This window comes from Ursus arctos, unplaced genomic scaffold, assembly GCF_023065955.2.
Source record: "Ursus arctos isolate Adak ecotype North America unplaced genomic scaffold, UrsArc2.0 scaffold_22, whole genome shotgun sequence".
Classification (NCBI taxonomy): domain Eukaryota; kingdom Metazoa; phylum Chordata; class Mammalia; order Carnivora; family Ursidae; genus Ursus; species Ursus arctos.
The window spans coordinates 32148464-32175469 of record NW_026622897.1 but is presented as its reverse complement, the minus strand read 5'-3'; the positions used below and the strand labels follow the sequence as shown (position 1 = coordinate 32175469).

Sequence of the window (27006 nt, the reverse complement as noted above, 5' to 3'; positions counted from 1 at the left end):
AATAGATGGGCTCCTCAAATTTAAGTTCGTGGTCACCTTTAAAGTGCTCCAGGGAACTACAGGCCTGGGGCCCCGCCAGCTCTAAGCTCTCATCCGGCGATCTCCAAGGCGCCCCCTCTCTCCGGTTATCCCGCCCTCCTCCGCCCCGCCTTCCCTCACTCGGGTCTCCGGCCCCAGTGCTGCTGGCCCGCAGCGCCCCGCGAGCCCCAGGGGGGCCCCTCGCGCGCCAGCACCGCGGCGGGCCGGGCCGCGTCACTGCGCATGCTCCTCGCCGCGCGGGTGGGGTGCCCGGGGCCGGGAGGCGGGCGCTGGGCGTGGGTCGCGCTCGGCTGGAAGGCCTCCGCCTGTCGCGGGCCACGCAGCTGCGGGAGAGCGCGCTCCGGGGCGGCGGCGTCCTGGAGACCCCGGAGAGATGGAAGCGGCGGCGCCGGCGGCGGCCGAGGCGGCGGGGCGCGAGGAGCTCGGTGGGTGCTGCGTGCCGGCAGAGGCGCGGGGCCGCGTGCCCGCGGGATGTGCCCGGGCTCCGGGCCGCCGCTCGGCCTCGGCCGGGGAGGCGGGTGCTGGCGCCGGGCCGCCGCCCCTCCCCACGCGCGGGGTCCGGCCGCATCCGGGTCCGAGTGGCGGGTCGCCGGACCCGGACAGTCGCGGGGGGCTTTCCCGCGGCCACTGGCTGTTTCTCGTCGAGGCTCTTGGGGTTGTGGGTCTGGCACGGGTTTGAACTAAAAACCCAGCGGAGCAAACCTCCCCGGAACGTGGGGGGAGCAGAGGCTCGGGAGGTGACTGACCTCGGGACCGCACCCGAGCAGGAACCCGCTGACCAGAGAGCTGGGCTGGCGACAAGCGGGGCCTACAAAGGGCATCGGATGGGCGTGCGCGCGCGTGCGGGTGTGTGTGGGTGTGTGTGTGTGTGTGTGTATGTGTGTGTGTTGGGGGTTGGGGTGCGTTGTGTATACACCTCAAAGGCAAGAGAAAGCCTGCGCTGTGACTCTCGCCGTTTTCTCCAGTGATGCTTGAAGGCTTTCAAACGCCGCAGCCCCGTTCGGAGCCCCGGGTGAATCCTTCATTCACCCTGTGTCACCCCCGGAGTGGCGAGCGCGACGTGCTGACCAGACCGCACCGGAGATACCTGTAGCTAGCTCACATGCCCAAGTTTGTTTTCCTGCGGTCCTCTGGTCTTATCTGGTCTTATCTTCCTGGTGACTGGGAATGCAAAACATTGTTTATGGTTTCCTGATGTCAAGAGGAAAACAAAGCAAGGATCAGGATAGTAATGTCATTGTTCCGCCCAGTTATATGCGTTGTATTTAGAAATATTTTTAATTCGATGCTGAATGATAAAATGATTTTTTTTAAAAGTTGAGCTTTAAAGCAACACTTCATCATAGTCACTAATAGGTTGGCGTTCCTGTAATAATGGGCAGGGCACTTTGCAGGTAATTTCTTTCAAGTCATAATAATGGTAGAAATAAACCTAGCATTTTATTGATTGTTTACTGTGTGTCAAGCAGCGGGCTAAGTGCTTTACATATGCATTGTTTCCTTTAATCTTTAACACAATTGGTGAGGTAGATGCTATTATTATCCCCATTACAGTAATTTTAAGCTAATTAATGGCAGAACCCATTATCTGTTTATCTGTTTTAAATTTATCTGTTTATCTGTTTTAAATTCACTAACAACACATCTTAGGACGTGGAGAAACGTGCATTCTTATGCGTTGCTGGTTAAATCAGTATAATGTATTTATCCTTAAAAATGCACATATCCTTTGACCCAGCAGCTTTACTTCTAGAAATATTTCCCAAGGAAATAAGCCATGTAACAAGTACTTACATCGAGAAATGTTCACTACTTTATTTGTAGTTGAGAAAATCTGGTAACTTTCTAAATGTCCAATTAAAGGAAAATGTTTAGGTAAATTGTGATATAGCCTTATAGTCGTGTACTGAATACCCATTAAAAGTAGTATGGGAAGATGTTTACCATACACATGTTTATTAACCAAGAAAAGGTTCCAAATTATTTTTTAAAAGTTACGTCTGCTCATTCAGCACATACTCAACAAGCTTCTCCTCTATGCCCGACACTGTGTTAGGCACTTGGGATACATCTGAACAACACAGATCAAGATTGCTGTTCTTCTAGGGCTTGTATTCTAGTAAGAGGAAGCAGACAGGAAACAGTAAAGATAATAATCAACTAACTATATATTATGTTGAGTGAAAAGTGCTGTGGAAAAAAGGGCAGAGTACAAGAAATCAGAAGTCAGGGTCGGGGCTGGACAGTTAAAGTATCTTATAAAATGGTCAGGATGGATCATATTGAAGAGGTGAGGTTTGTGTAAAGACCTGGAGGGGATGAGGGAACTAGTCAAGTGGGTATCTGGGCAAAGACATTGCAGGTAGAAAAAACAGGTAGAATAAAGACAAATAGCAAGCAAGGAGGCTAAGGTGGCTGAAACACAGTGATGGAGATGGTGACGCGGCTAGGTTACGTAGGGTCTTGGCGGTTATGTGAAGACTTTGGCTTTTATGCTGAGAGAATGGGGAGCCAGTGCAGGGTTTCAGCAGAGAAGGGACATGATCTGACTTAAGTTCTAAAAGGATTACACTGGCTGCTATGTGAAGAACAGACTGTAAGGGGCAGAAGTAGAAGCAGATGGGTATTTCTGAAAGGCAAGAAAGAGATGTACATGTTCCTCACAGAAGTATGGTTGTAGCAGTGGGAGTGGAGAGAGATGGTTAGACTCTGGTTGTACTTGCAAGTAGAACCAGCATGATTTCCTAACAGACTGGATAGGGGTTTAGTGAAACAGGAAACGAAGATGATTCCAAGGACCCGAATATCCAGAAGAATGAAATTACATTGCCATTAAATAGGATGTTACGGTGGTTTTATAGAATGTCTACAGGTTTTTTGATGTTTGTCTCTTTAAGAGGAAGAACTTAATTTTCTTTCTTTGGAGTGTGGACTGGATTTAGTAACTTGCTTCTAATGGATAGATGATGGTAAAGTGTTAATGTGTGACTTCAAAGCCAGATCCTAAAAGACATTGTGCCTTGTTCCCTCTTTTTTGGATCACTCCCACTTGGGGGGAAGCCAGCTGCCATGTTGGGAGGATACTCAAACAGATGTTGAGTAGGCAATTAGATTTATTTCTAGAGTTAGCGAGAGGTCTGGTCTAGAGATATAAATTTGGCAGTCATCAGCATGTAGATAGTATTTAAAGCCGTGAGACTGAATGAGAAACATATAGGAGTAATGTATTTGTGTATACTCTAAAATGTTACCAGTGGTTATTTCTGGGTGGTGAGGTAATTTTAATTTCAAAAATGTTGCTTATTTATATATATTCTGATTTTCTACAATGACCAAATATTATTTAATTTTAAAAAGATTTTTAAAAATTGATATCTATGTAAAATGCACTGGTAGAGATGTTAAGATACAGGTTTCCTTAAGCTGTACAAATAGCCTTTTGTATAGCTTAAGAACTACACTTTATTCCATAGGCAGTGGGGACCTCTGGAAGGCTTCTTGCAGTGCGTGTTTTTACCACTTCAGAAATGAATAAGATAGTTACTGTTTCCATCTTACATATATAGTAGTTTGTAGATTTAGATAGCTACATTATGTTGTGTTAAAAAAAGAAATTATTTCTACTTTTAGTTTGTCCATTGTCAAAATGTAAGTGATTTCCTTTATTTTGCTATTATAAAAGTAATACGTTTATTACTTTCTTCTTTTTTTTTTTTTGCATTTTCCAGAGAAAGACAGTAAAAGATACTCATGATCCCATTGCACATCTCTACCCTTGTTAACTTATTCCCATTTTTAAAAAAATTTATTTATTTATTTTAGAGAGAGAGAGAAAGAGTTAGCAGGGGGAGGGGCAGAGGGAGAGGGAGAGACTCTCAAGTCAACTGGACGCTGAGTGTGGAGACTGACACAGGCTCACTCTCATGACCCTGAGATCATGACCCGAGCTAAAATCAAGAATTGGGTGCTTAACTGACTGAGCCACCCAGGCGCCCCTTATTCCCATTTTTTATCTATTTCCTTGCTTCCGTTTTAAATTAACTTTTTAAAACATTGGATTTGTATTGTGATTATCCAGCTTTTTCACACTCAGCATGATATACTTTTCCCTGTTTTACTAAGACTTCAAAACTGTAATTCAGTGTCAGTGTAATACTTTATAAAGTGGAGGTCCTGTAGTTAATTTAGCAATTTCCTGATTGTTGCGCATTTAGGTTGTTTCCAAATTTTCAACGCAAATGTTTCAATCAACATCTTTGTGCAGAAATCCTTTTTTCTATATACTGGCTTGTCAGAAGTGGAATTACTAGGAGAAACATTTTTAAAATTTCAAGACATATTGCTAAATTAATGTGATTTACTTTAATTCTAACTACAATTAGAAATTTAGGTTGATTTTAGGTTAGGAGATTGAGGTTGAGACAATTGTCTGGGCAGTGTAAGAGATCATACAAGTACTGCCTAATTTAAGAATGTTCCAGTTTTATGCACCATTCATGTATATGTATGGCATATCATGTATGGTATATAATATTGAATGAAGCTTGTGTCTCTTCTTCATATATAATTTTTCCATTTATAAATAGAAATAACTGTGTTCAGGTAGTTTGATATCCATTGCTTAGTAGTATTTTATCTTATAAGGCATTGTTAATTCTTACCTATGGTAATCACAAACACTTTTTAGAATTGCCAGTTTAGTACTTGGCCAAAAATTACAGCAAGACTTTGACAAATAATAGACTTTGTATATAATGTAAATTGTATTTTCTAACTTCTAATTATGTTGCACAAGTGTTCTGATTTTATTCCTTCTTAACTTTGTTAAAGCTTTTACCATGTTAGGTTTTTAAGTGTTTGTGGCTTCCTCTAGTCTCTATTTCCTTCTGGCTGGCATAACGTATTTTGCCTGCTTGGTATTATAGCACAGTTTGTAGCTCATAAATGCTCACAATTATTGATTACTGGTAGTAAGTTAACTAATTTCTTGCCAAAGATTTACATTTAAAATCCTATGCAGCATAATTTGCTTCTAATATATCATCGTGGGGGCTCCTGGGTAATGCAGTTGGTTAAGCATCTGACTCTTGGTTTCAGCTCAGGTCATGATCTCAGGGTCATGAGATTGAGCCCTGCTGAGCACAGAGTCTGCCTAAGATTCTCTTTCCCTCTTCCCCTTCTCCCCACACCCCGTGCACGTGTTTGCACTGTCTCTCAAGTAAGAATAAATAAATAAATCTTTTAAAAAAATTATCTCTCGAGGCGCTGGGTGGCTCAGTAGGTTAAGTGTCCGCCTTCGGCTCTGGTCATGATCTCAGGGTCCTGGGGTTGTGCGGTGTCAGGCGCCCTGCTTAGCAGGGAGTCTACTTCTCCGTTTCTCTTTGCCCCTCCTCACTGCTTGTGTGCTCTCTCTCTCTCTCTCAAATAAAAAAAAAAATCTTAAAAATCTATCATTGTGTAGGAAGGGGAAGAAAACTAGTATTTATTGATGACTTACTGCCAAGGACTAGGCCTGGCTTCCTCAATGTTATCTCATTTCATTACCATAAAACCCCTGTGAGGTAGAAGTTACTACTCTCATTTTACACATGAGCAGGTAGGCCCTGGTTAAAATACAAATCAGATCATATCACTCCTCTGCACAAAACTCTCTATTGCTGTGTTGTCTAATGCAATCGTCTTTAGCCCTATGTGCATTTGAAATGCAGTTTGTCTGAATTAAAATCTGCTGTAAATGTAATACACACTGGATATCTAAGACTTAGTATGAAAATAGAATGTAAAATATTTGGTTAGTAATTTTTTATGTTGATTGCATTTTGAAATGATAATATTTTGGGGGTTCCTGGGTGGCTCAGTCACTAAGTGTCTGCCTTTGGCTCAGGGCGTGATCCCAGAGTCCTGGGATCGAGCCCCACATCAGGCTCCTCCACTGGGAGTCTGCTTCTTCCTCTCCCACTCGCCCTGCTTGTGTTCCCTTTCTCTGTCAAATAAATAAATAAAATCTTTGAAATGATAATATTTTGGATCTATTGAGTTGCATAAGGTATGTTATTAAATTAATTTTACCTATTGCTTTTCCCTCTTTTTAAAAATGTGAATATTAGAAAAAGTTAAATTAGTGGCTCACGTTACCTTTCTGTCGTACAACACTGCTGTAGGGCTTTCCTGTCACTCAGGGTGGTCTGCAAAGCGGCGTAGCATCTGTTCTCTGTTACCTCTGATCTCCTCTCCTCTCCTCTTTGTTCCCTCCCCTCTGGTTACTCTGGCCTCCTCCTCCTTGAACACACCAGGCTCTCTGCACCCTCAGAGCCTTTGCCTTTTTTGTTCCCACTGCCCGATTGCTGTTCCCCCAGATATCTGCAGTATTTACCACCCCCTCCTCCTTCGGGCGTGTTTTAAAATCCTTCTTTCTGCATGAGGCCTAATTTGTCTGTCCTAACTAAAACTACAGGCTTTCCCTCCTTATTTTCCTTCTGAGTATTTAACACTAGGAATGCTCCCTATGTTACTTACTTATTGTCTCTTCCCTTTACTAGAATTTGAGCTCCATGAGGGCAGGAATTTCTGTCAGTTGTAGGGATTGCTTTATTCCCAGCATTTTATAGTGCCTGACACATATTGAGTGTTAACATTTGTGAAACTGAATGGAAAAGGATGGCAAGCTCTTGCATGACTACATTCCGTCAGAAGGCACAGACCTTTGGAATGGGGGGGGGGGTGCTCCTGGCAGTAGATGTTAGGAGAGGCCATGACAGTCCATTTGTAGAGGCTCTTGACAAGTCTGTGGTGGACTCGTGCCTCTACACGGCCTCTGGCGTGTGCTCTGCGGGCAGTGCTCACGTGCACAAAGCTGTCTTCGTTACTCGCCACTGCTCTCTTGTCTAGCAAGTCAAAAGGCAAGCCATCAGAATTTATTGTGCCAAGAAGGGCAACTCTTGTGTCTTACTCAGCTCAGGCTTTTAGAACAAAATACCCTCAGTTGGGTGACTTAAGCCACAGACATTTCTTTCTCGTGGTTCTGAAGGTGGGGGAAGTCCGAGAACAAATGCCAGCTGATTCAGTTCCTGGTGAGAGCCTTCTTCCTGGTTTACCAATTGGCCGTCTTCTTGCTGTGTCCTCACATGGTAAGAAGTGTCCTCTTCTTAGAAGGACAATAATCCCATCATACGGCTCTGCCCTTAGGACTTTATCTAACCCCCATTACATGCCAAAGGCCCTATCTCCCAACACTATCCCATTGGGGGATAGGGTTTTAATGCATGAATTTTAGGGAGACACAAACATTCAGTCCAAAACCTCCTACTAACTACTTCCATATACACATCTTTCTGGTTTTCTACAATGGAATGGTTCCAGGAGAGACGATGGAACACAATTCTTCCCGCCTCTACCTGTCCAACAAGGAGTGAACATTCAGAGGAGTGAGCAGTGGAAAGAGTAGTAGGAGATGAGATCAGAGAGGTTACGGTGACATGACAGTGTGAAATAACCCAGGGGAGGACATGGTGAGTGGTGCTGCCTTCCTTGAACCTGAGCCAGAAACTGTTCACCAGAAAGGGATTGTGGTTCTTGACAAGACTGATTTGAAAACTTCAATCTTTTACTTACAATTTTAGATGTCTGTTGTACCAGACTCAGTGGAGGCTTTGATCATTCCTTTTCAGTTACTTTTGTCAACTTTTTACTTGAATTTAAAATGTTAGTGGATCTCTGTTATTCTTTCTTCAGCTCTATTCTTCTCCATACAATCTCTGAGTGACTTCACCCTGCCTTTTGATCCCAGTTATTTATTACCTGCATTCTGATGTAATTCTCAAGTCTTTCTATTTAGCCCCAAATTTTCTCCTTACTTCTAGACCCTGCTTCTAACTGCTCATTCAGGATATAATTTCAGGTAGCATGATTTAAAAATTAAAACTCGTATTTTCTCCCTAACATGCTGCTTTCTCTTTTATGCATTTATTTCTTCATTTGTTGAGCACCTACTATGTTACAAATATTAAGGACACACTAGCAGACAAGTCAGACATCATTGCTGTCACTTCATGGAGAATGCAGACGAATAGAATGGGCCATTACAATACAGTATATTACAGGAGGATTGTAGGGTGCTGTGGGAACACCTGGGGGAGAGACTTAAGCCAGACTTGGGGCTAAGGAAGCTACTGGGAAGAAGTGGCGTCTAAACTGAGACCTGAAAGATGAGCAAGGAATAGTTAGACAAAGTAGTCAAAGCTGGAAGGGAAGAACAGGGAATGGGAGAATAGAGTATGATTCAGGAGGGAACAGCATATGTGAAGGCCAGAAGCAAGAGAAAAAAGGCCACTAAGGGAAGAGAAGTCATTCCCTATGGCAGAATTAAAGTCACCAGACTAGCTCTGATTCCCAGAACTAGTACTAGTAGGATTGGGATTCAACCCAGGCTTTTACATTTGTGATCAGGGGCTCTGGACCACACGCCACTGTCTCCCTGTGTTTCCTTTCTCAGGGATCTCAGCATCCGTTCAGTTTGCTCTGCGACAGTCCCCCAGGAAGCATCCTCTACTCCGTTATCTTCCACATCTAGTTGGTTAATGAGTCTTATTGTTTCTTTCCTCTAAATAATCATTCCTTTCTCTTCAACCAAACTTACTTAACTCAAGCCCTTACCAATCTCTAGCCTGCGCTGTGTTCTGATTGGTCTCTCCGATTTTAATGCTGCCGTTTTTCCAGTTGATCCTTGACACTACTGCCAAGGTGATGCTACCCACATGCAGGTCTGATCATTTCAACCTGAATTCTTTCTCCGGCTTTCACAGCTATAAGATCAAGTCCAGAGTCCTTAGCACGGTCCAGAAAATCTTTTCAAGCTTTCCAGCTAACCTTCTGCCATATACATATGCATTAAATAACTCTAAAGATAATCACAGCGGTACATACTCTCCAATCTGGAATGTCCCACTCATTCTCATGGCTTATGCCAATGCTAAAACCTTTCCTAAAGAATTCAAGAGTTAAATATAAGAAAACAATAATTACTGCATTTTCCTACACTGTATGCCAAACTTTGGAACAAAAATACAGTTTCTTATTTTGTATTTAAGTATTACCTGGAGCTTCTAAAAGTTATAAGTGACTGGTCAACTCTATTTTTCAATAAACCTCATCCTCAGAAATCTAGGCTTCAGTGGGCTCTTACGATTTAAAGATGCAACTTTTTAACTATATAAGTATATCACTTTCCCAGATATTTGTAGTTAGGTGTCTTTTAATGTATTCTTTAGATTCAATAACTATTTTGTATCATTCAAGCTAATCAGCCCTAAAACCTGATTTCTTCACCTACTCTTAGTTTACTTCATTTAACAGATACATATTTCTTAGTATGTAATGTTACCGAAATAATATAGGCCAGACTGCAGAGAAAGTCTTAGAGAGTTATTTCTTTAAATGTAGTTTTTAAAAATACATTTATGCATATACTTAGAACTTAGCTGCTAATGTGTCACAACGCTTTAATGGTCGATTTGAGGGGTGCCTAGGTGGCTCAGTCTGTTAAGTGTCTGCCTTTGGCTCAGGTCATGATCCCAGGGTCCTAGGATTGAGTCCCACATTGGGCTCCCTGCTCAGCAGGGAGTCTGCTTCTTCCTCTCCCTCTGCCTCTCTCCCCAGCTTGCACTCTCTCTCTCAAATAGGTAAATAAAATCTTTAAAAAAAAAAATGGTCGATTCAAACAGTTTATAAATATGCACTTCTTAAATTCCTAACATTGTTAAGAGTTATTTTTATTTCAAATAGTTTCAACTTTAAAAAACTGACTCTTTAAATTCATTGTTATAGTTCAAGAAGCTTCCTGGAATTATTAAATTTTTATGAAGGTTTTAAAGGTGAGGGGTGAGACAAATGGACTTAGACCAAAGAAATATATGTGAAAAGTTATTTTTCATGTAAGTCATATTTAATGTTTCCTAAACCACATAAAATTGAGAAATAATGAATTTAAGAAGTAGGGAAGAATTTAAACCATAAGACATTACACTGTTAAAATTAAGACAGTTGCTACTCAGTGTAAATTTGTGAAGACTGACTGAGAGCCCAGCTAACTTTTGGTTGGGAATTTCAGTGTACCTTGTAATTCTATTTTAAAAACTTGATTCTTTGAATTATAGAAGTAGTAGAACTAGTACTTATAGATTATTTTAACACTTCTAGATATTCAGGTTTAACTAAAAAATATTTAAAATGAATTATCTGGTGATGCCATTAAAAGTAAACTTATCCTTCAGACTTCATATTTTTTTAAGTTGTGAGAAAACTTTTTTTCTGACTTCCCGTTCCTGCTGTGATCTCTTGGGAGGTATGCTTCAAATAATAGGTGGTTCAATTTTTTGAAATATTGGTAGTGATAACTATCTTTATGGAGAACTTAAATAGTGTGCTTAGTAATGCACAAAACATCCTGTACATCCTCTGGCAGAAAGAAATTAGAGAGTTCAAATAATTTGACAATTTGAGTAGCTGAATGAATAAAAAATGCAAATGAACTCAAGAGTCAGCAAGGGCAATGGAATAAGTTTTGGAATGAAAATATTAACACATTTCTGTTTAAAGAGATGCAACGAAGAGTGATGATTGTTACCGATTAAATTCATATTGAAGTCCTAACCTTTGGTCCCTAAGTGACCTTATTTGACAATAGAATCATTGTAGATATAATTAGTTAAGATAAGGCCACACTGGAGTGGCATGGGCCACTAATCCACTATGACTTGTGTCCTTATAATAAGGGGAAATTAAAACATAGACACACATACGGGGAGAATGCCCTGTGAACTTGAAGACAGCCATCTGTAAGCCAAGGAGGAAAGCCTGGAACTGATCCTTCTCTCCGAGCTCTCAGAAGGAACCAGCCATGCCACCATCTTCATTTTGGACTTCTAGCCTCCAGAACTGCTTGATAATAAATTTCTGTTGTTTAAGCCACCCACTTTGTAGTACCTTGTTATGGTAGGCCTAGCTAACTAATATAGTGGTTTTACAAGGTAAAGTATCAATTTTCTTTGTATAGAGTAGAACAGAAAAGGTTGTAGAATCTGTTTAAACAAAAGATGAACATGATCTGTAATATTAATAGATGCTAGAATAAATGTGGTATAGTAGATATCCCAGTATTAGCTCTCTAGTACTGAGAAACACTTAATTTTCACTGTGCACAGGTTGAGGCTGAGCCACTCTTGATACTGAAGCAAAAGAAACTAGGAAATCCTGCAAAATAGTCTGTGGAGAATGTTCTGCAGATCAAAAGGTTAGAAAACCTACCCAAAGGCAAAGTTAGGGGACTTGAATCATAGAAAATCCTCATTAATTTAGACTCTAGGCATTTGGAACTTTTGATAATTCATTGAATTTTACTTTACACATATTAGTAACATTATTAGAGGAAGATGATATTTTTAAAGAGATTTATTTATTTGCTTTAGAGAGAGAGTGTGGGAGTGAGTGGGGGAGGGGCAGAGGGAAAGGAAGAGAGAATCTTAAGTAGACTTGCCACTGAGTGTAGAGCCTGATGTGGGGCTCCATCCCAGGAGCCCGAGATCATGGCTTGAGCCAAAATCAAGAGTCGGCCAAAATCAAGAGTTGGGTGCTTAACCAACTGAGCCACCCAGGTGCCCCTAGAGGAAGAATATTTAGATGACATAAGAATAGACTATTTTCAAGCATTTTTTCCAGTGTCTTGCTTTTTAAATTGTAGTATGAACACTTATCATGAGATCTGGCCTCTTAACAGGTATTCAGTGTACAATACAGTATCGTCGTCCCTAGGCACAATGTTGTATGTCAGATCTCTAGAACTTACTCATCTTGCATCACTGAAATTTCATACATGTTGATTAGCAACTCTCTGTTCTCCCCTCCCCACTGGCAACCACCACACTAATCTTTGCTTCTATGAGTTTGACTATTTTAGATTCCTCATATAGGTGGAATTGTGGTATTTGAACTTACATGATTAGCCGATTTCATTTAGCATAATGTCTTCAAGGTTCACCCATGTTGTTGCATATTGCAGAATTTCTTTTTTAAGGCTAAATAATATTCCACTGTATGTATACATCCTCTTTTATTTATCTGTCAGTGCACATTGTTTCTACATGCTGGCTATTGTGATTAGCACTAAACTGAGCATGGGAGTACTAGCATCTCTTCAGGTTCCTGATTTCAGTGCTGTTGGATAAATACTCAGAAGTGGAACTGTGGGGTCATATGGTAATTCTGCTTTTAATTTTTTGAGGAATCTCTCTACTGTTTTCCTTCACAGCTGCAATATTTTGCTTTCCCACTAACTGTGTACGAGGGTTCCAATTTTGCCACATCCTCACCAATACTTGTGGCCTGTTGTTTTTTAATAATGGCCACCCTAACATGTATGAAGTGATATTTTATTGTGGTTTTAATTTGCATTTCTCTGATGCTTAGTGACATTGAACAACTTTTCTTAAACCCGTTGACCATTTGTATATCTTCTTTGGAGAAATATCTGTTCAAATCTTTAACCAATTTTTTAATTGGATCTCTAGGGTTTTTTGCTCTTGAGTTGTAGGAGTTTCTTATGTATTTTGGAAATTAACCCTTTATCAAATATATAGTTTGCAAATATTCTCTCCCATTCTGTAGGTTGGCTTTTCACTATGTTGATTGTTTTGTTGTGCAGAAGCTTTTTAGTTTGACGTAGTCCCACTTGCCTATTTTGCTTTTGTTGCCTGTGCTTTTGGTGTCATATCCATGAAATCATTGCCAAAACTAATGTCTGAAGGTTTTTCAAGTATTTAAGTCTTTCCTACATTACGGTAGATTTTTGTGTATGGTATAAGATAAAGATCCACTTTCATTCTTGTGCATGTGGATTTTCAGTTTTTCTGGGACCATTTGTTAAAGAGACTTTTTCCCAACTGTGTATTCCTGGCACCCTTGTCAAAGATCAGTTGACCATATGTGCATAGATTGATTTCTGGGCTCTGTATTCTGTTTCATTGGTCTATATGTCTATCTTTATGCCAATATCATACTGTTTTAATTACAAAAGACCCCAAATACCTAAAACAAACTTGAAAAAGAAGAACAAAGCTGATCATACTTCCTGATTTCAAAATGCATTACAAAAATATATATTATGAAGCTAAAACATCTTCCAGTATCTTAAAGCATAACTTTACTTTTATGAAAAACTGTTATCATGAGTTCTAGTTATCATTGGGTTAATGGAGGTGACCTAAATCCTAATCTTTTTATGTGTCCTCCGCCCAAAGCCTGTTAATTGAAAAAGGAGCACAAGTAAACCATTCATGAAGTTGTTCTTTTAGCATTAGTAGGAGACCAAGATACTACAAACCTCACATTATCTATAAGTAGAAAAATAAACAGCAAATTTCAGAGTTCCTTTTGCTCCTGCAAGAACTCTCTAAAGAGGCATCTTTAGAATCTCTGGAAAAGAGGAGAGGGGATTAGGAGGTGTAGAAGTACAGTAGCCTTGGCAAAACATTGCTTCTGGAGGAGAAGGAAATAAAAGGTGTAGTTGAGATGTCCCTCTGATACCTGGAGGTGAAGAGAAAGAAGGAAGTAAGGGGTGAGGGGTAGGGTGTGGGTAGAGAATTGAATATCCTGCAGAAATGAAAGAGAACCAGAGACATACCAATTACTCCCTGTAACCCCAGTAAGTCAGCATCATCCCTTAGAGAAACTGAACTTTCCTATGCCAACAGAAGGCACTACTCTCAAATTAGGATCCCTGTCCATGAACTGCCTAGCAGTAGGAAAAATCATAAATAAATAATAAAGTACAAGGTGTTCAAGGGAGAACATATTGAAATGAAAATTTAATAGACTCATTTAATTTCAAAGGAGAATTTAAATGAGGTAAAGGAAGACATCAAAAGGGTCAAAGAGAAAGTGGCTGAAATGGAAGACAGGCAAAGGAGATCTGACATATAATTGGAATCTCTAAAGAAGAAAAACAAAATATTTGAACTAAACAAATATTCAGAGCTATAATCCAAGAAAAATTTCCAGAAATGAGAGAAAACCTAAATCTACATATCAACCAGGCCCACTGTGTCCCTGGGAAAATTGACTCAGAATGCTTAAACCCAAGACATATCATAGTAAAACCATTAGATCTTAAAGAAAAATTCCTCAGGATCTCAAGCAAAAAGGACACAGTATGTTATGGCTGAGAAAATTAGTTTGGCATCAGACTTCTCAAGAGTAGCTTATATATCAAGGCAAGAGTGGAACAGCATTTTCAAGAAACTCAAGGATAGAGGGTGTGAGTCAAAGGTGTTCTGTCTAGCTGTCCTTCATATCGAGGCTATGGAAAAACAGTTTAAAGCATGTGAGAACTTAGGGAGGTTCTGTGCCCATAAGCCCATCCTCAAGAATCTACTAGAGCAGTAGTTCTCAAAGTGTGGTTCCCCGACCAGCAACGTCAGAATCACCTGAGAACTCAGAAATGCATATTCTCAGGCCCAGCACAGGCCTGTTGAATCAGAGGCTTCGGGGCGAGGTACATCAGTTTGTATTTCATCAAGTCCTACAGGTCATTGTGATGCATAGTCCACAAGAGAATGAACTTCTTCCAGCCAAGGGATGACTGAGAACACTTTGGCAGAGGACTGATAGCAAGTATTTAATATACTGATTGTAGATATAAGTCGAAGACCTGGGTGGAGACATGATTGGAATAACAGTGTGTAAAGCATCATGTATATTGCCAGAATAAAGCACAACTAAAAAATCTGAGAGAGTAGAAGAAAGGCATTTCTTGGGGGTGGGGAACAGTGTGGTTTTCTGGGAAATAAATAAATAAATGGCAAAAGTAGAATAAGACCATTAATTAGTATATACTAGTAGGTGGAATTCAGAGGATACCATTTTTTAAAAGATTTATTTTTTTTTATTTTAGAGAGGGGGGAGGGGCCAAGGGAAAGAGGGAATCTCAAAACAGACTCCCTGCTGAGCATGGATCCCAACGCGGGGCTCGATCTCATGACATTGAGATCATGACCTGAGCCGAAATCAAGAGTTGAACACTTAACCAACTGAGCCACCGAGGTGCCCCCAGAGGATATCTGACAAAACTGACAAACAAGATAGTAAAAGATTAAGGAAGAAAAAAAGGAGGATTAAGGGCATCATAAAAGATACAATGGCAAAGGTCACCAGTAGAATAACTCAACTAAATCCAATAAATGAGCCTGTGCTGAAAACAATTTCTGAGAGAACTTTGTTGGTACAATTGATGATATTAGAATACGGAACATAGATTAACATATTGCATCAACATTAAACTGAGTTTGTTGACTGTGATATGAATATTCAAGAACTTCTTGTTCTTAGAGAGTATATGCCGACTATAGGGTAAAGTGGTATGATACATGTAACCTACTCTCAGATAGTACAGAAAGTGATACACATTTGAGAGAGAAAAGGCAAACATGGCAAAATGTTCAAAATTGCTAAGTCTGTAAAGGATACATAGGAATTTTTTTGTACTCTTCTTACAAATTTAATATAAATTTATAATTATTTCAAAATAAAAAGTTTTAAGAAATTATATGTCAATCAGTCATTCCTAACTATTTAGGTTACCCCAGTTGTCTGGTTCGTAGGTTTATTGTATGTATTTGAACGGAACAATCTTTCACTTCTTTAAGATATCCTGTACTTCAAACCTTGCTAATGCATGTCGGTCATCTCAATAAATTTGAGTTTAGTGAATTTTACTAGAACGAGGCAGACAGTAATGACTAATGTCATTGTCAATCTTGCTAAAAACTGTTAGATATAAGAATACATTTGGGGGGGGGTGCCTGGATGGCTTGTTGATTAAGCATCTGACACTTGATTTCAGCTCCTGTCATAATCTCAGGGTCATGAGATCGAGCCCTGTGTTGGGCTCCATGTTGGGCATGGAGCCTGCTTAAGATTCTCTCTCTCCCTCTCCCTCTGCCCCTCCCCTCACCCCTGCTATAATTTTCTTAAAGTATTTAAAAATATGATTACTATTTATGTATACAGTATGATTGAAGCTAAAAGAGGTAAAAAATTCATTTGATTATTCACATTTTAAAAAAGATTTTATTGATTTATTTGACAGAGAGAGAGCGAGAGCACAAGCAGGGGGAGTGGCAGACAGAGGGAGAGGGAGAATTAGGCGCCCTGCTGAGCAAGGAGCCCGGTGTGGGCTCAATCCTAGAACCCTGGAATCATGACCCCAGCCAAAGGCAGACGCTTAACCGACTGAGCCAACCAGGTGCCCCAATTATTCACATTTTTTATCTCATAACTCTGTGATCATATGCCAAAACCTCATGTAGACAAAACAAAAAGTTTTCCATTGAATACTTAAGCTTTGCACTTTGCACTGCTTTGTCCAAACAAAATAACCAGCAAGTAAGTCTAGTTGATTTTTAAATACACTAGAACTCAGAGTATTAATGTGAATTACCTTAGAGTGGAGATAGTAAAGGTAAGTACAAGTGGTATGTCCTTCTTTTAAAAAATTCATTTATACCAGCTTTAACTCAGCGTTAAAAATCATAGTGAAGTACTTTTTCTTTTTGAAGATATGGATGTAATGAGGCCCTTAATAAATGAGCAGAATTTTGATGGGACATCAGATGAAGAGCATGAGCAAGAGCTGCTTCCTGCTCAGAAGCATTACCAGCTCGATGATCAAGAGGGCATTTCGTAAGTGTTACGGGTTATATGTCTCCTTTTCATTTAGTTATATTTTGTAATCTTCTGTAGGTAAAGCACTTTTCTAGATACTGCAGAAGACACACAGATGAGTAAGACATTGTCCCTACCCTCAAGGTATTTATAGTCCATCTGGGAAAGAAAAAATGCATCTAAAATAGAGAGCAGCGTGTGGGAATTGCTGCAGTGATGGTCCCGTGCTGGGGATCTGGCAAGAAGGGAGATCTGATTGAAAAGAATAGAAATTTTAAGAGCTGTGGCTTCTGAAATGGTTAGGAGGTAGACAGTGTGAGGTAGTAAACACTTCTTGATGCTGAGTGAATGGTATGAAACAAAGTCATGGTGGTGGGAAGGTAATGGACCCTTGTAGAACCGTTTTTGTTATTTTGTCATCATTAATAGATTTGAATACATTCTTACTCTAATAGTAACTTAACAGTTAAGCAAAGTTACATTTTAGTTGATCAGAAAAGAATAGTATAAACTAAAAAACTTAGGCAAGCATGTTTCATAAGTTTAAAATTTGGGCTATTCTTCCTAGTTTAATTTATTTTTCCTTGGTCAGGAGACTGCCTTCAAATGCCTCTTGGAAACTTAGGTGAAATTCCTTAAGGAGTACATGATGTCTAAACATTAATTAGTATTTATCTTACCTGTTGATACATGTAGTTATAGAACTTGTGTGCTTTTTCTTTTAATTAACTTCCTGTTAGGTTGATAATCATAGATCAAATGTGTTTAGTACCATGATTACATAGACAGGGTCAATAAATTGCTCTGTCTTAACAGCCATATATAATCTTCAACATTCTTCTGAATGTCATAGCAGCCAGGGATTTTATGAGAAAATTACCTTTTCTGTATTTCTTTAGTATGTACAAAAATACTTTCACTTAATATCTCATTTAATCTCCTTAATAATCCTCTATATTCTCCTTTTAAGGCAAAAGTAGCACATGAACCAATATGACCTCTGGCCTATTCCAACTTCGGTTGAGTGGAAATGTTATCTGATTCCTTGCCTAGATTAATTTTCAGTTCCCTTCTAATGCTAAAACCATGATCATGTGATTTTTATTAGCTTTTTTCCTAAAATCTTGCAACTTTTACTTTTCAGATTTGTGCAAACTCTTATGCATCTTCTTAAAGGAAATATTGGAACTGGCCTTTTAGGACTTCCACTGGCAATAAAAAATGCAGGCATAGTGGTAAGTCTTATCTTTGTGAACTCTAGCTAAATTACAGTTACAGTCTTAATTATAGCAAAAATTACAAGCTAACATCTGGCCTAGTCACATATAACCTGACCAGGTGACAATGAGATTGTACTGATAAGATTGTGTGAACAATGATAGTAGCATTTAACAAAAATGAGAATTAATTACTCTTTTCATTTCTGTTTAATTACTTAACTTTCTTTTTAATTACTTCACTTTCAAATACTTTGCAGAAAGTTATTTGACAGAAAGATCCTAAAATAGTATTCAATTTTTCCAAGTATGGTTATATCTGATTATTCTTCTGGATTTTCAGGGATGTAAGCAATGTACTCATATCAACAAATATATTTATAGAGTAGATTATTTGTATTGGTGAAATTTTATGGTTTTTTAGATTCAGAATAAAATATGTGGTTTTCAGATTTAAAAAGTAGTAGTAAAGAAAAGGACTAACAATATCGTTTGAAAACAAATGTGCAAAATGTTGTTAGAACCAGTTACTGTCATTACAGAGAATCTCGGTAAGGGAGAATTCACTTATGAAGTAATGAAATTATATTTAACCTTTTTTATTTTTTTACTTTTTGAAAAGATTCTATTTATTTGAGAGAGAGAGCGAGAGAGAGCACGAGTGGAGGGAGAGGCAGAGGAGAGGGAAAAGCAGACTCCGCTGAGCAGGGAGCTGAATGTGGGGCTTAATCCCAGGACCCTGAGATCATGACCTGAGCCAAAGATAGATGTTTAACTGACTGAGCACCCAGGCACCCCTATTTAACCTTTTATTAGAGGTTTAAAACCTTATCAGTTTTCTAAGAACAGTTTTAACTACCCTCTTTCTCTGCATTTGACTTGCCCACCCTAATTTAGAGAAACGTAAACATTTCTGATTATAGTAATAAATTTTGACAATATTTTGTCTGGGTCTCAATAATCCAGGCATTACTTTAATTTTAGCAAACAAATACTTGAAAGTTTTTATGTACCACTTTTTCGAATCATCTTTTTCTAGGCATACTTCCACATACATAGCAAGTGCTCAACAATCACAGTCTCAGATTAGTATAGTGCTTTTTAGTAATTCAGACAATGATTCATAGTTGCATTTAATTATCATGGTGGGACACTGATAGTCATAGACTTGCCATCCGATGTTAAATGTGATGTATTCTGTCCTGTCTTATTGCACGGCTATACTCTATGTTCATAGGTTTGGCTTAGCAAGCCGATGAGATGGAGTCCCGTGTGCTTAAGTATTGCTGAAATTCTTTCAGTATCAAGTTTATGAATCTTTCTGTGTGCAAATGACTAATCATTTTGTCCATTTGTCCAGTTTGATTCACACAAATGAGTAGTCCATTGTCTCATTGCTTATAAGACAACTTAATTTTTGTTGAACTTAAATATTTAATCCTATACGTTTTTCCCTCCACAGCTTGGACCAATCAGCCTTGTGTTTATAGGAATTATTTCTGTTCACTGTATGCACATTTTGGTACGGTGCAGTCACTTTCTGTGTCAGAGGTAAATGAGGATTTGTTAAGTGTATTCTGTTTATTTTAAAGTTACGTATTTATTTAAAGCATCAGATAGTCTTAACTGTGTTTTGCAACTAACAATTTTATTTCCTCTAATTTGTTATATAGGCAAGTCTAAAATAATGAATATGGAAAAAGATATTTCCTGTGATTGAAATCTGGTCAGAATATATTTACTTCTTTTAAAATATAGCCCTATTAGTGAAGGATGGTTTCTTTCCATGTAAATTTAAAAAATCAGGAAAGAAAGAAATGGGGGGAAATGGAGGCCACAGCACGACTTTTAGTTATAGAGTAACAGTCTTCAGTTTTTTAGGAATTCATTTTAGGGGATGATGCCTTAGGTGTTTTTTGCTAATAGGTGGGTTGTCAGTAAAATAGTAAATAGTAAAATAATATTCTTTTTCCATGTGTATCAGAAATGTTTCTACTGCACAGTGGACTATTTAAAAAATAAATATTGCCTATTCTAGTAAACTAATATTCTAATCTTAACTCCATTTGTTATTGTTGTTAAATGTTCTTAAAACTTTGGGCAAGTCATTTATGATCTTTAAATACCAATGATACTTGAAAAAAAAAGTGGGAAAGAGAACAAGGGGAAATAATGCCTATCTCATGTGGCTGAGTATTAGGTAAGATAGTTTATGTGTAAATATGCTGTAAAGCCCTGTGCAGATGTAAAAAATAATGCCCTTCTAAGAATAAATAATTTAGGCATGAAAAATATAGTTGATGTTTTTCAGAATTGAAATATTTACATATTTAAATCAGTGAAGCACAAACATTATATCATATCACTTCTACAAATATGTAAACTTTAACAGTAGGTAAAAACTAATATGTTGGTAAAAAGAACAGATTTAAAATTGCATGAGACGTATCTTAAGAGTATGCAGATCTTGAAATTTCAGGAACTCCTCTGTCAGTGTGTAGCCTTGCGTTTATTAATTCCTATTTATTTGATGTTCTTTTTAAGGGTTGGATTTATGGACCAGCTTCACAATTTTCCTTTTTCATATGTATGTATGTCCTTGAATTACAGGTTTAAAAAGTCAACATTAGGTTATAGTGACACTGTGAGTTTTGCTATGGAAGTAAGTCCTTGGAGCTGTCTTCAGAAGCAAGCAGCGTGGGGACGGTAAGCACTTGCTGTGTTATTAATATCTGATTACAGAAATCACATTTCTTTTTAAGTATTTTAATTTGACAAGATACATGAGTAGAAGTATGATAAAGCTGGGGGAATAAACATAATCTTTAGAGTTACACAGACTTGGATTCAAATCTCAACTCTACCATTTTTCAGTTTTATGACCTGAGTCAAAAGATTAAGCATTTTGTTTTAATTTTCTCACCATCAGATGAGTTTATGGTGATACTTACTTCACAGGATTACTATAGTAGTTGAAATAAAATGATATTTATAAAGCATCTGGGTAACCTATGATGTTATTATGTTAATATTTAAGGAAAGGAGAAAAAGCAAGAAAAATGTTGCAATCTCATTACTTTAGACAAAATTGTGGTGTTTAGCTACATGCTCATAGAATATATGGAGTGCGTATTTTAATACAATCTTAATTTTGTTAACTTATTGTTTAAATGTAACTTTATCATTGGTAGCCATGACTGATCAAAGCCAGATGAATACAGGACTGGAAAAATAAGCATAGGTAATCAACAAAATGCTCACTCTGGTACAAGTGATATGTGCAGTGGAAATTAAAAGAAGAAAAAAAAACAGTGCTAGTAGAGTTTATGGTTAAATATGGCTTTCCTGGGGATTTGTAAGAAGTTAGATTTGTTTATGAGCTGCTCAGAGTTCCTGATATGCCAAGTAGAAGAAGGAAGAGAGCAGCCTACTGTCCTGGGATTTGCCCCAGAACCCTATGTTCTTCCTCCATCTACCCCAGAGTAGAGGCAGCTTCGTTGATTTTTTTCTATCAAGAAGAATGACTTTTGGGTAGATGTGGCTGGAATGATTATTGGTAGGGTACTAAAATTCAAGGTGGATGAAAAGATCTTCAGGGAATACTTAAACGTAATTCTTCAGAGAGAAGAGACTGAATTCATTGCAGGGTACCAAGATTATTTACAGGTGAGATCCCTGAAAAGCTATGAGAGCTATAGTTATGACGAGAATGGAGATAGGCAAGGGCCCTTCCAATTTCAGATGAGAGAAGGAAGGTGTGTAGATTTGTAGACCAGGTTGTTGGACAGCTGACGTCGATGGTCAAATAAAAACTATAAAAACTAAAAACTATAATGAATTAGTAGGTGCATGCTGTTGTAATCACTCACTGTTTTCCAAACAAAATAGAGAAATATGGGCTGCATATTAATAACATGTAGGCAGATCTATAACCTGATTAACTACCATACCCAAACTACGCTAATTTGGTGACATCACCTTTCCACTTCTGTACACTGTTTTATGTAGCTAGAATTTTCTTAAGTATCTTATTAGACGATAAGAACAGAGCTAAACTACTGGAGGGGTCTTTGGTCTTATAATTTAGGGCTGTGTCCCCAGTCCTCTCCCATTTCATGTTATTAGTGATTTGAATAGTGGAGGGCATGCTCACTCATCATATTTGCAAATGACATGAAGCCAGGAGGGCTGGAAAATACACTGGGTTAATCAGAAAAAGATCTCGAGATGTAGGAGAGATGGGCTTAATCTAAAAGAGGACATGTTTTCATGATATTGTTTTATAAGCAGATACTCAGAATTTCAGAAGTAAGTGATAGGGAAATTTTGGGCTTTTAACTTAATGGAACATCTTTTTGCTCAATAATAATTCTAGTGACATGCTGATCATAAATGTGTGCTGTTTGTAGAAAATACACATTTTGTTTATTTCTTATTTTAAGGAAGTGAAAAGAATATAAGCTATAATTAAATGTTTTAAAATAGTTTAAAAAGAAAAATATATTGATATATTAGCACCTCTTATCAGTACTTACTTGTGGGTATCTCTTTTCAGGAGTGTGGTTGACTTTTTTCTGGTGATAACACAGCTGGGATTCTGTAGTGTTTATATTGTCTTCTTAGCTGAAAATGTAAAACAAGTAAGTATTTTTTCTGCAGTTATTGAGATCAGTTTCTTCCACTTCCATAGTTATGGGATCGTTATCTCCTCTGAACAAGCCATGGTTGAACATGGAAATGTGTTCCTTTCCTAAAACATGTTCCTTTGTAAATTTTCCTTTAGTCTTCTTTTTTGTAAGTTGGATTTTCTGCTACTATTGTTGGTTTTACTTTTCTTGCCATATAAATCAGTAATGTTTGTTCTGTCAGATCTGAACTGGACATACTGTCTCTTAGGTACTTGAAATTTAGGTCTCAAAAGCAGAAACACAGATGTTTGGGGAGCATATTTTTAAACTGATTTTTCATAAATAAATGTATAAGGCTTTAGCCAGCAACCTAAAAAGTGAAGTAAAAAGTGGTTATTACTAAAATCCAGTAATTATTGCTATTGTCTAAAAAGATACTGTGTCCAAAAATGTGCAGTGTTCTGTAATTCTCTCCATACTTTAAGGATTTGCTTTAACAGGAAGTGGTTTGCAGTCTTGGTAGAGACTGACTGTCAATTTGAACAAACATGCAAAGCACTGAAATAAAAAAGCTCTCCTATCAAAGCAACGCTGAAACATTTCTTTATGCGCTCTGGCTTGTAACTAGTACATTACGCCCTGTTCTTCTTTAATCATTATTTTAATCAATAACATTTATTAACTATCCACATGTGCATTGTGCAATATTAGACATTTTACATAGTAATATATAGTACTTGTAGGTATTTTAATGCAAAATGATGTGAATATGTTTTCTAAAGAATCTATATGTATATCTATAAGTATATATTTGGCTCACTTTTTCAAGTATAAAAGTATGCTTTATTTTATATTTAGACCAGGAATGGCAAACTTTTTCTGGAAAGGGCCAGATAATAAATATTTTCAGTTTTGCAGGCCCTATGGTCTTCTTCCCAACTTAGCCATAGATAATAATATATTAACAAATATATATGGTAATAATATTCCAATAAAATTATATTTGCATAATTAGGTGGTAGGCTGAATTTGGTGTATGGGCCATAATTTGCTAAGGCCCCTAGCTTAGAATTTTTAATGTTGGAAATGCTCATTGAGTCAACCCTTCTTTATAAATAAGAGAGTTGATGCTTTCATTAGCATTACTCAGTATAGATATATGCTTTTGATTTACAAGTATTTAATCCACAAATTGCATATTCTTTGGACTATTAACTCAGTCAAGGGGCTATCTGTTATTAAGAACTGATAAGACACACCATTTTACCAGTCATTTATGTAGAAGACAGTGGAAATGATTCCTTTTTAGGATTATACAACTTGGTAGTAATATATCTTTTCTAATATCTCCTAAGAGGGCTACCAAAAAGTTTGATTTGAGTTTATGGATAATGCTAATAATGCCTTATAATCTTACGTTAGTAAAGCATGACATTTTTCATTTAGTCTTTTCAACTGCTCTGTAATGTACAACGCTCATTTTTTGAATGTGTAAATTGACTCTCACAAAGCATGAGCAGTGTGCCCTAAGTCATGTGAATTAAGCTGAGACCTAGGTCTGTGACCCAGCTGCCACCCAGTATATAAATTAATTGCTTATCACTGGACAGGATCTTGTCTAATTTTAGCTGTGTGTGTGCGTATGACATAATAGATGTCTATAAGCTTAGGGTGGATGACTTTTTCCTGCAAAATATTATCAGTTGCTTCCAAAGTTGATTGGAAGAATGTAACTTATTTGCACATATTCTAAGAAGACCAGGGAGAAAAAGTCACTTTCTGGGAGGTAAAGAGAGTGCCTGCTGTAGATAGAAGAATGAAAGTCTTTTTGAGGTATAAAACGCCAACATGGAAAAAGATACTCAGACTTGAGGAAAGTTGAAAGCAATACTGAACACCTCACCTCGGCAGAGCAGACAGATGGGCAGTGAAACGGCAGGGTCAGAGATGTTCACTCCCACATTTTATAGCAGTCTCCAATGGTAGACACACTGATTATACCTTGCCAATTACTACTACTGCTAGAGTTAAAAACTTTAAGTTTATTACCACATTAATCTATATAAAATCAAAGGTGCAATATTTTATTAAATCAAAGAAGTAGGGTTTAGTTGCCGCTCAGATGTGTAAACCTCCTGCCCTGTAACTGCCAAGGGCTGTTCGTGGTCCCATTAAGTCATTGTGAGCATTAGGCCGGGGCAAACGGATGCGTAGTGCCTCCAAGGATTCTAGCCCATCGTGGTTATAGTAGCTCCTTTCTGTTCTTATTCTAATTACTCTAGAAAATTTCAGATGGATAAAATGGTATATATGGGCATGGAGAGTGGGGAAGGGATATTACATTAACAGGAAAAAATATATGCTGATACCTAAGACCATAGATTTTAGAGACAGAAGATCCAATTTCAAATCCCTACTCTCTCAGTTTTAAATCACACATTGGACAAAATCTTATCCCTGGTCAAGCCTCAGTTTCCTTATTTATAAAATGGGAATAGCAACAAAATCTCCCATTGTACCTCCTAAACTTACTCTGAGTCTCAGCTGAGAAAAGGTTTGTGAAAGCCTTTGCAAAATGTAAAGTAGTATACAAATATAGGGTGTTAAGGCTTTAATTCTGCATTTATTTTAGCTTTGCTAAAGAACACAATCTGCCTTTGGACTTTTAACCATTAGATTACTGAATCATTGAAAACTAATAAGTAGTAGATGTTAGTAAATATAAGTTTTAAATGGAAACAACTGAATTTAGTAATTTTATTTTATAATATTTATTTCAGTGTTTTGCATTTTGGTAAACATGTGAGATCATAGGAAGTCCTATTAGATAGCCAATATCTGTCTCTAGAGGGCACCAAAGGACTCAAATGTTTACCTGAATCTTGCTCTGGGTATGTATCCGCACTTTATTTTATTTTTTAATCCTGACAATTTTTATAACCATCTTTCTGCCAAAGAATACTAAATTATTATAGATATTTGTGGTAGAATTAATTTCATATTCCCAACCATCTCACCATTCAAACTACCCATTTTAAAATTGGTAATGTAACTGATTTTCTCTTGCCAGGTATCCTTGTTAGACCTTAATTTTGATCATTGTCTAATCTGATTATTGGCGGTACTTCTTGGATGCAGAAGCATTTGGCTATAAATAAATTTAGTTACTGGGAAAATTGAGTCAACAATATATATATATTTTTAAAAACCAAGTAACGTGAATTACCAATCTTGCTTCTATTTCAAGTTATAAAATATAAAATATAAAGTTGTGATGGCCAGTTATAAGAGAAACGTGAGGTATGCATTTCTTAAATGGTTTGTGGTGTAACCTGAGCATTTGTTAATCCAGTATGAGTTACAAATTGCCTATGTAGCTTAAAACTAGTAGATATATTCTCTATAGTTTAGGATGATGTGTACATTTATAGTGACACTAGCCATTGCTTATCATAAGTTATAAGCATAAAATCAAAAGAAACATTTGAATTGTTAATCATACTATAATTTTGTTCTAAAGTTCTGACTTGTGGGTCTCTTAATACTTACTATATTTAGAGAGAGAGATGTCAGCGTAGAGGCCAGGGGGCTCCTGGGGTAGGGCCCCCTCCCAGATTGGGGTATTTTGTCAGGTTATAACATGCAGCTGTCACAGGCTAAATTCTAGTCTCACACCTGGGCTGGAATCCTAGAACTACCATTTACTGACTTGATACTATGTAAGTTTTTTTAACCCTCTCTAACCCTCAGTTTTCTCAACTATAAATTAAAATTAATACTACTACCCACCTCAAAGAGTTGTTTTGAGGATAAGGTGCGATGTTGTGCATCACATATTTAGTTCAGTCCTCAAAAAATGCTTCCTGTTACTACTATAGGGTCTGGTTCTTAAGAATTGGTGTTACCCAGAGACTTGATCATGTTACTGTGTTTGTGGGGCAGGGAGGGGGGCTCAGGGGCAAATAGATTTTCACTAGTATTTAAATTATAATATTATCTGCCTCTGCTGTGAGATTTTAAGAGTGTTATTTCCTGTGTAAATTTCATTTCTATTTTAGTAAATTGAATTATGTGATTAATTGAATAAGAGACAGTTTTTAATATATGGAACCTATAAACTACTGTATCTCTCTTGAACACTGAATATTGGTTTATAGAAGTGGCTGAATAAATTTTAAGGTAAAACTGATTTATTGAAGTTTTTTGCTCTAGCAAAAATTTATCTACATCTATCACATGGCCATGAATGAATTTCGTGGATTCTTAATAAGTATCTATTGATAGTGACAATAATTTATAAAGTTGTTTTATAAAACAGTTTTAAAGTTAGACTATGATGTCTAAACTTTATTTTGACAACTGTACATTTCTAAGAGGTACTTAGGGCTTGTTTCCTCCTCTGAAGAAAATAA

At 37.7% G+C, this 27006-nt stretch overlaps 1 protein-coding gene across 1 annotated transcript in view; it reads left to right on the top strand.

Annotated features, from left to right (window-relative positions):
* Positions 1-293: 293 nt before the first annotated feature.
* SLC36A4 (solute carrier family 36 member 4) overlaps positions 294-27006 on the top strand; it is a 60646-nt gene continuing 33933 nt past the window's right edge. The window contains exons 1-6 of the mRNA XM_048217334.2: positions 294-464; positions 16644-16767; positions 17894-17984; positions 19429-19517; positions 20577-20672; positions 22522-22606. Of these exons, the coding sequence (XP_048073291.1) occupies positions 413-464; positions 16644-16767; positions 17894-17984; positions 19429-19517; positions 20577-20672; positions 22522-22606 (537 nt within the window). The 5' untranslated portion in view covers positions 294-412. The remainder of the gene's footprint in view (positions 465-16643; positions 16768-17893; positions 17985-19428; positions 19518-20576; positions 20673-22521; positions 22607-27006) is intronic.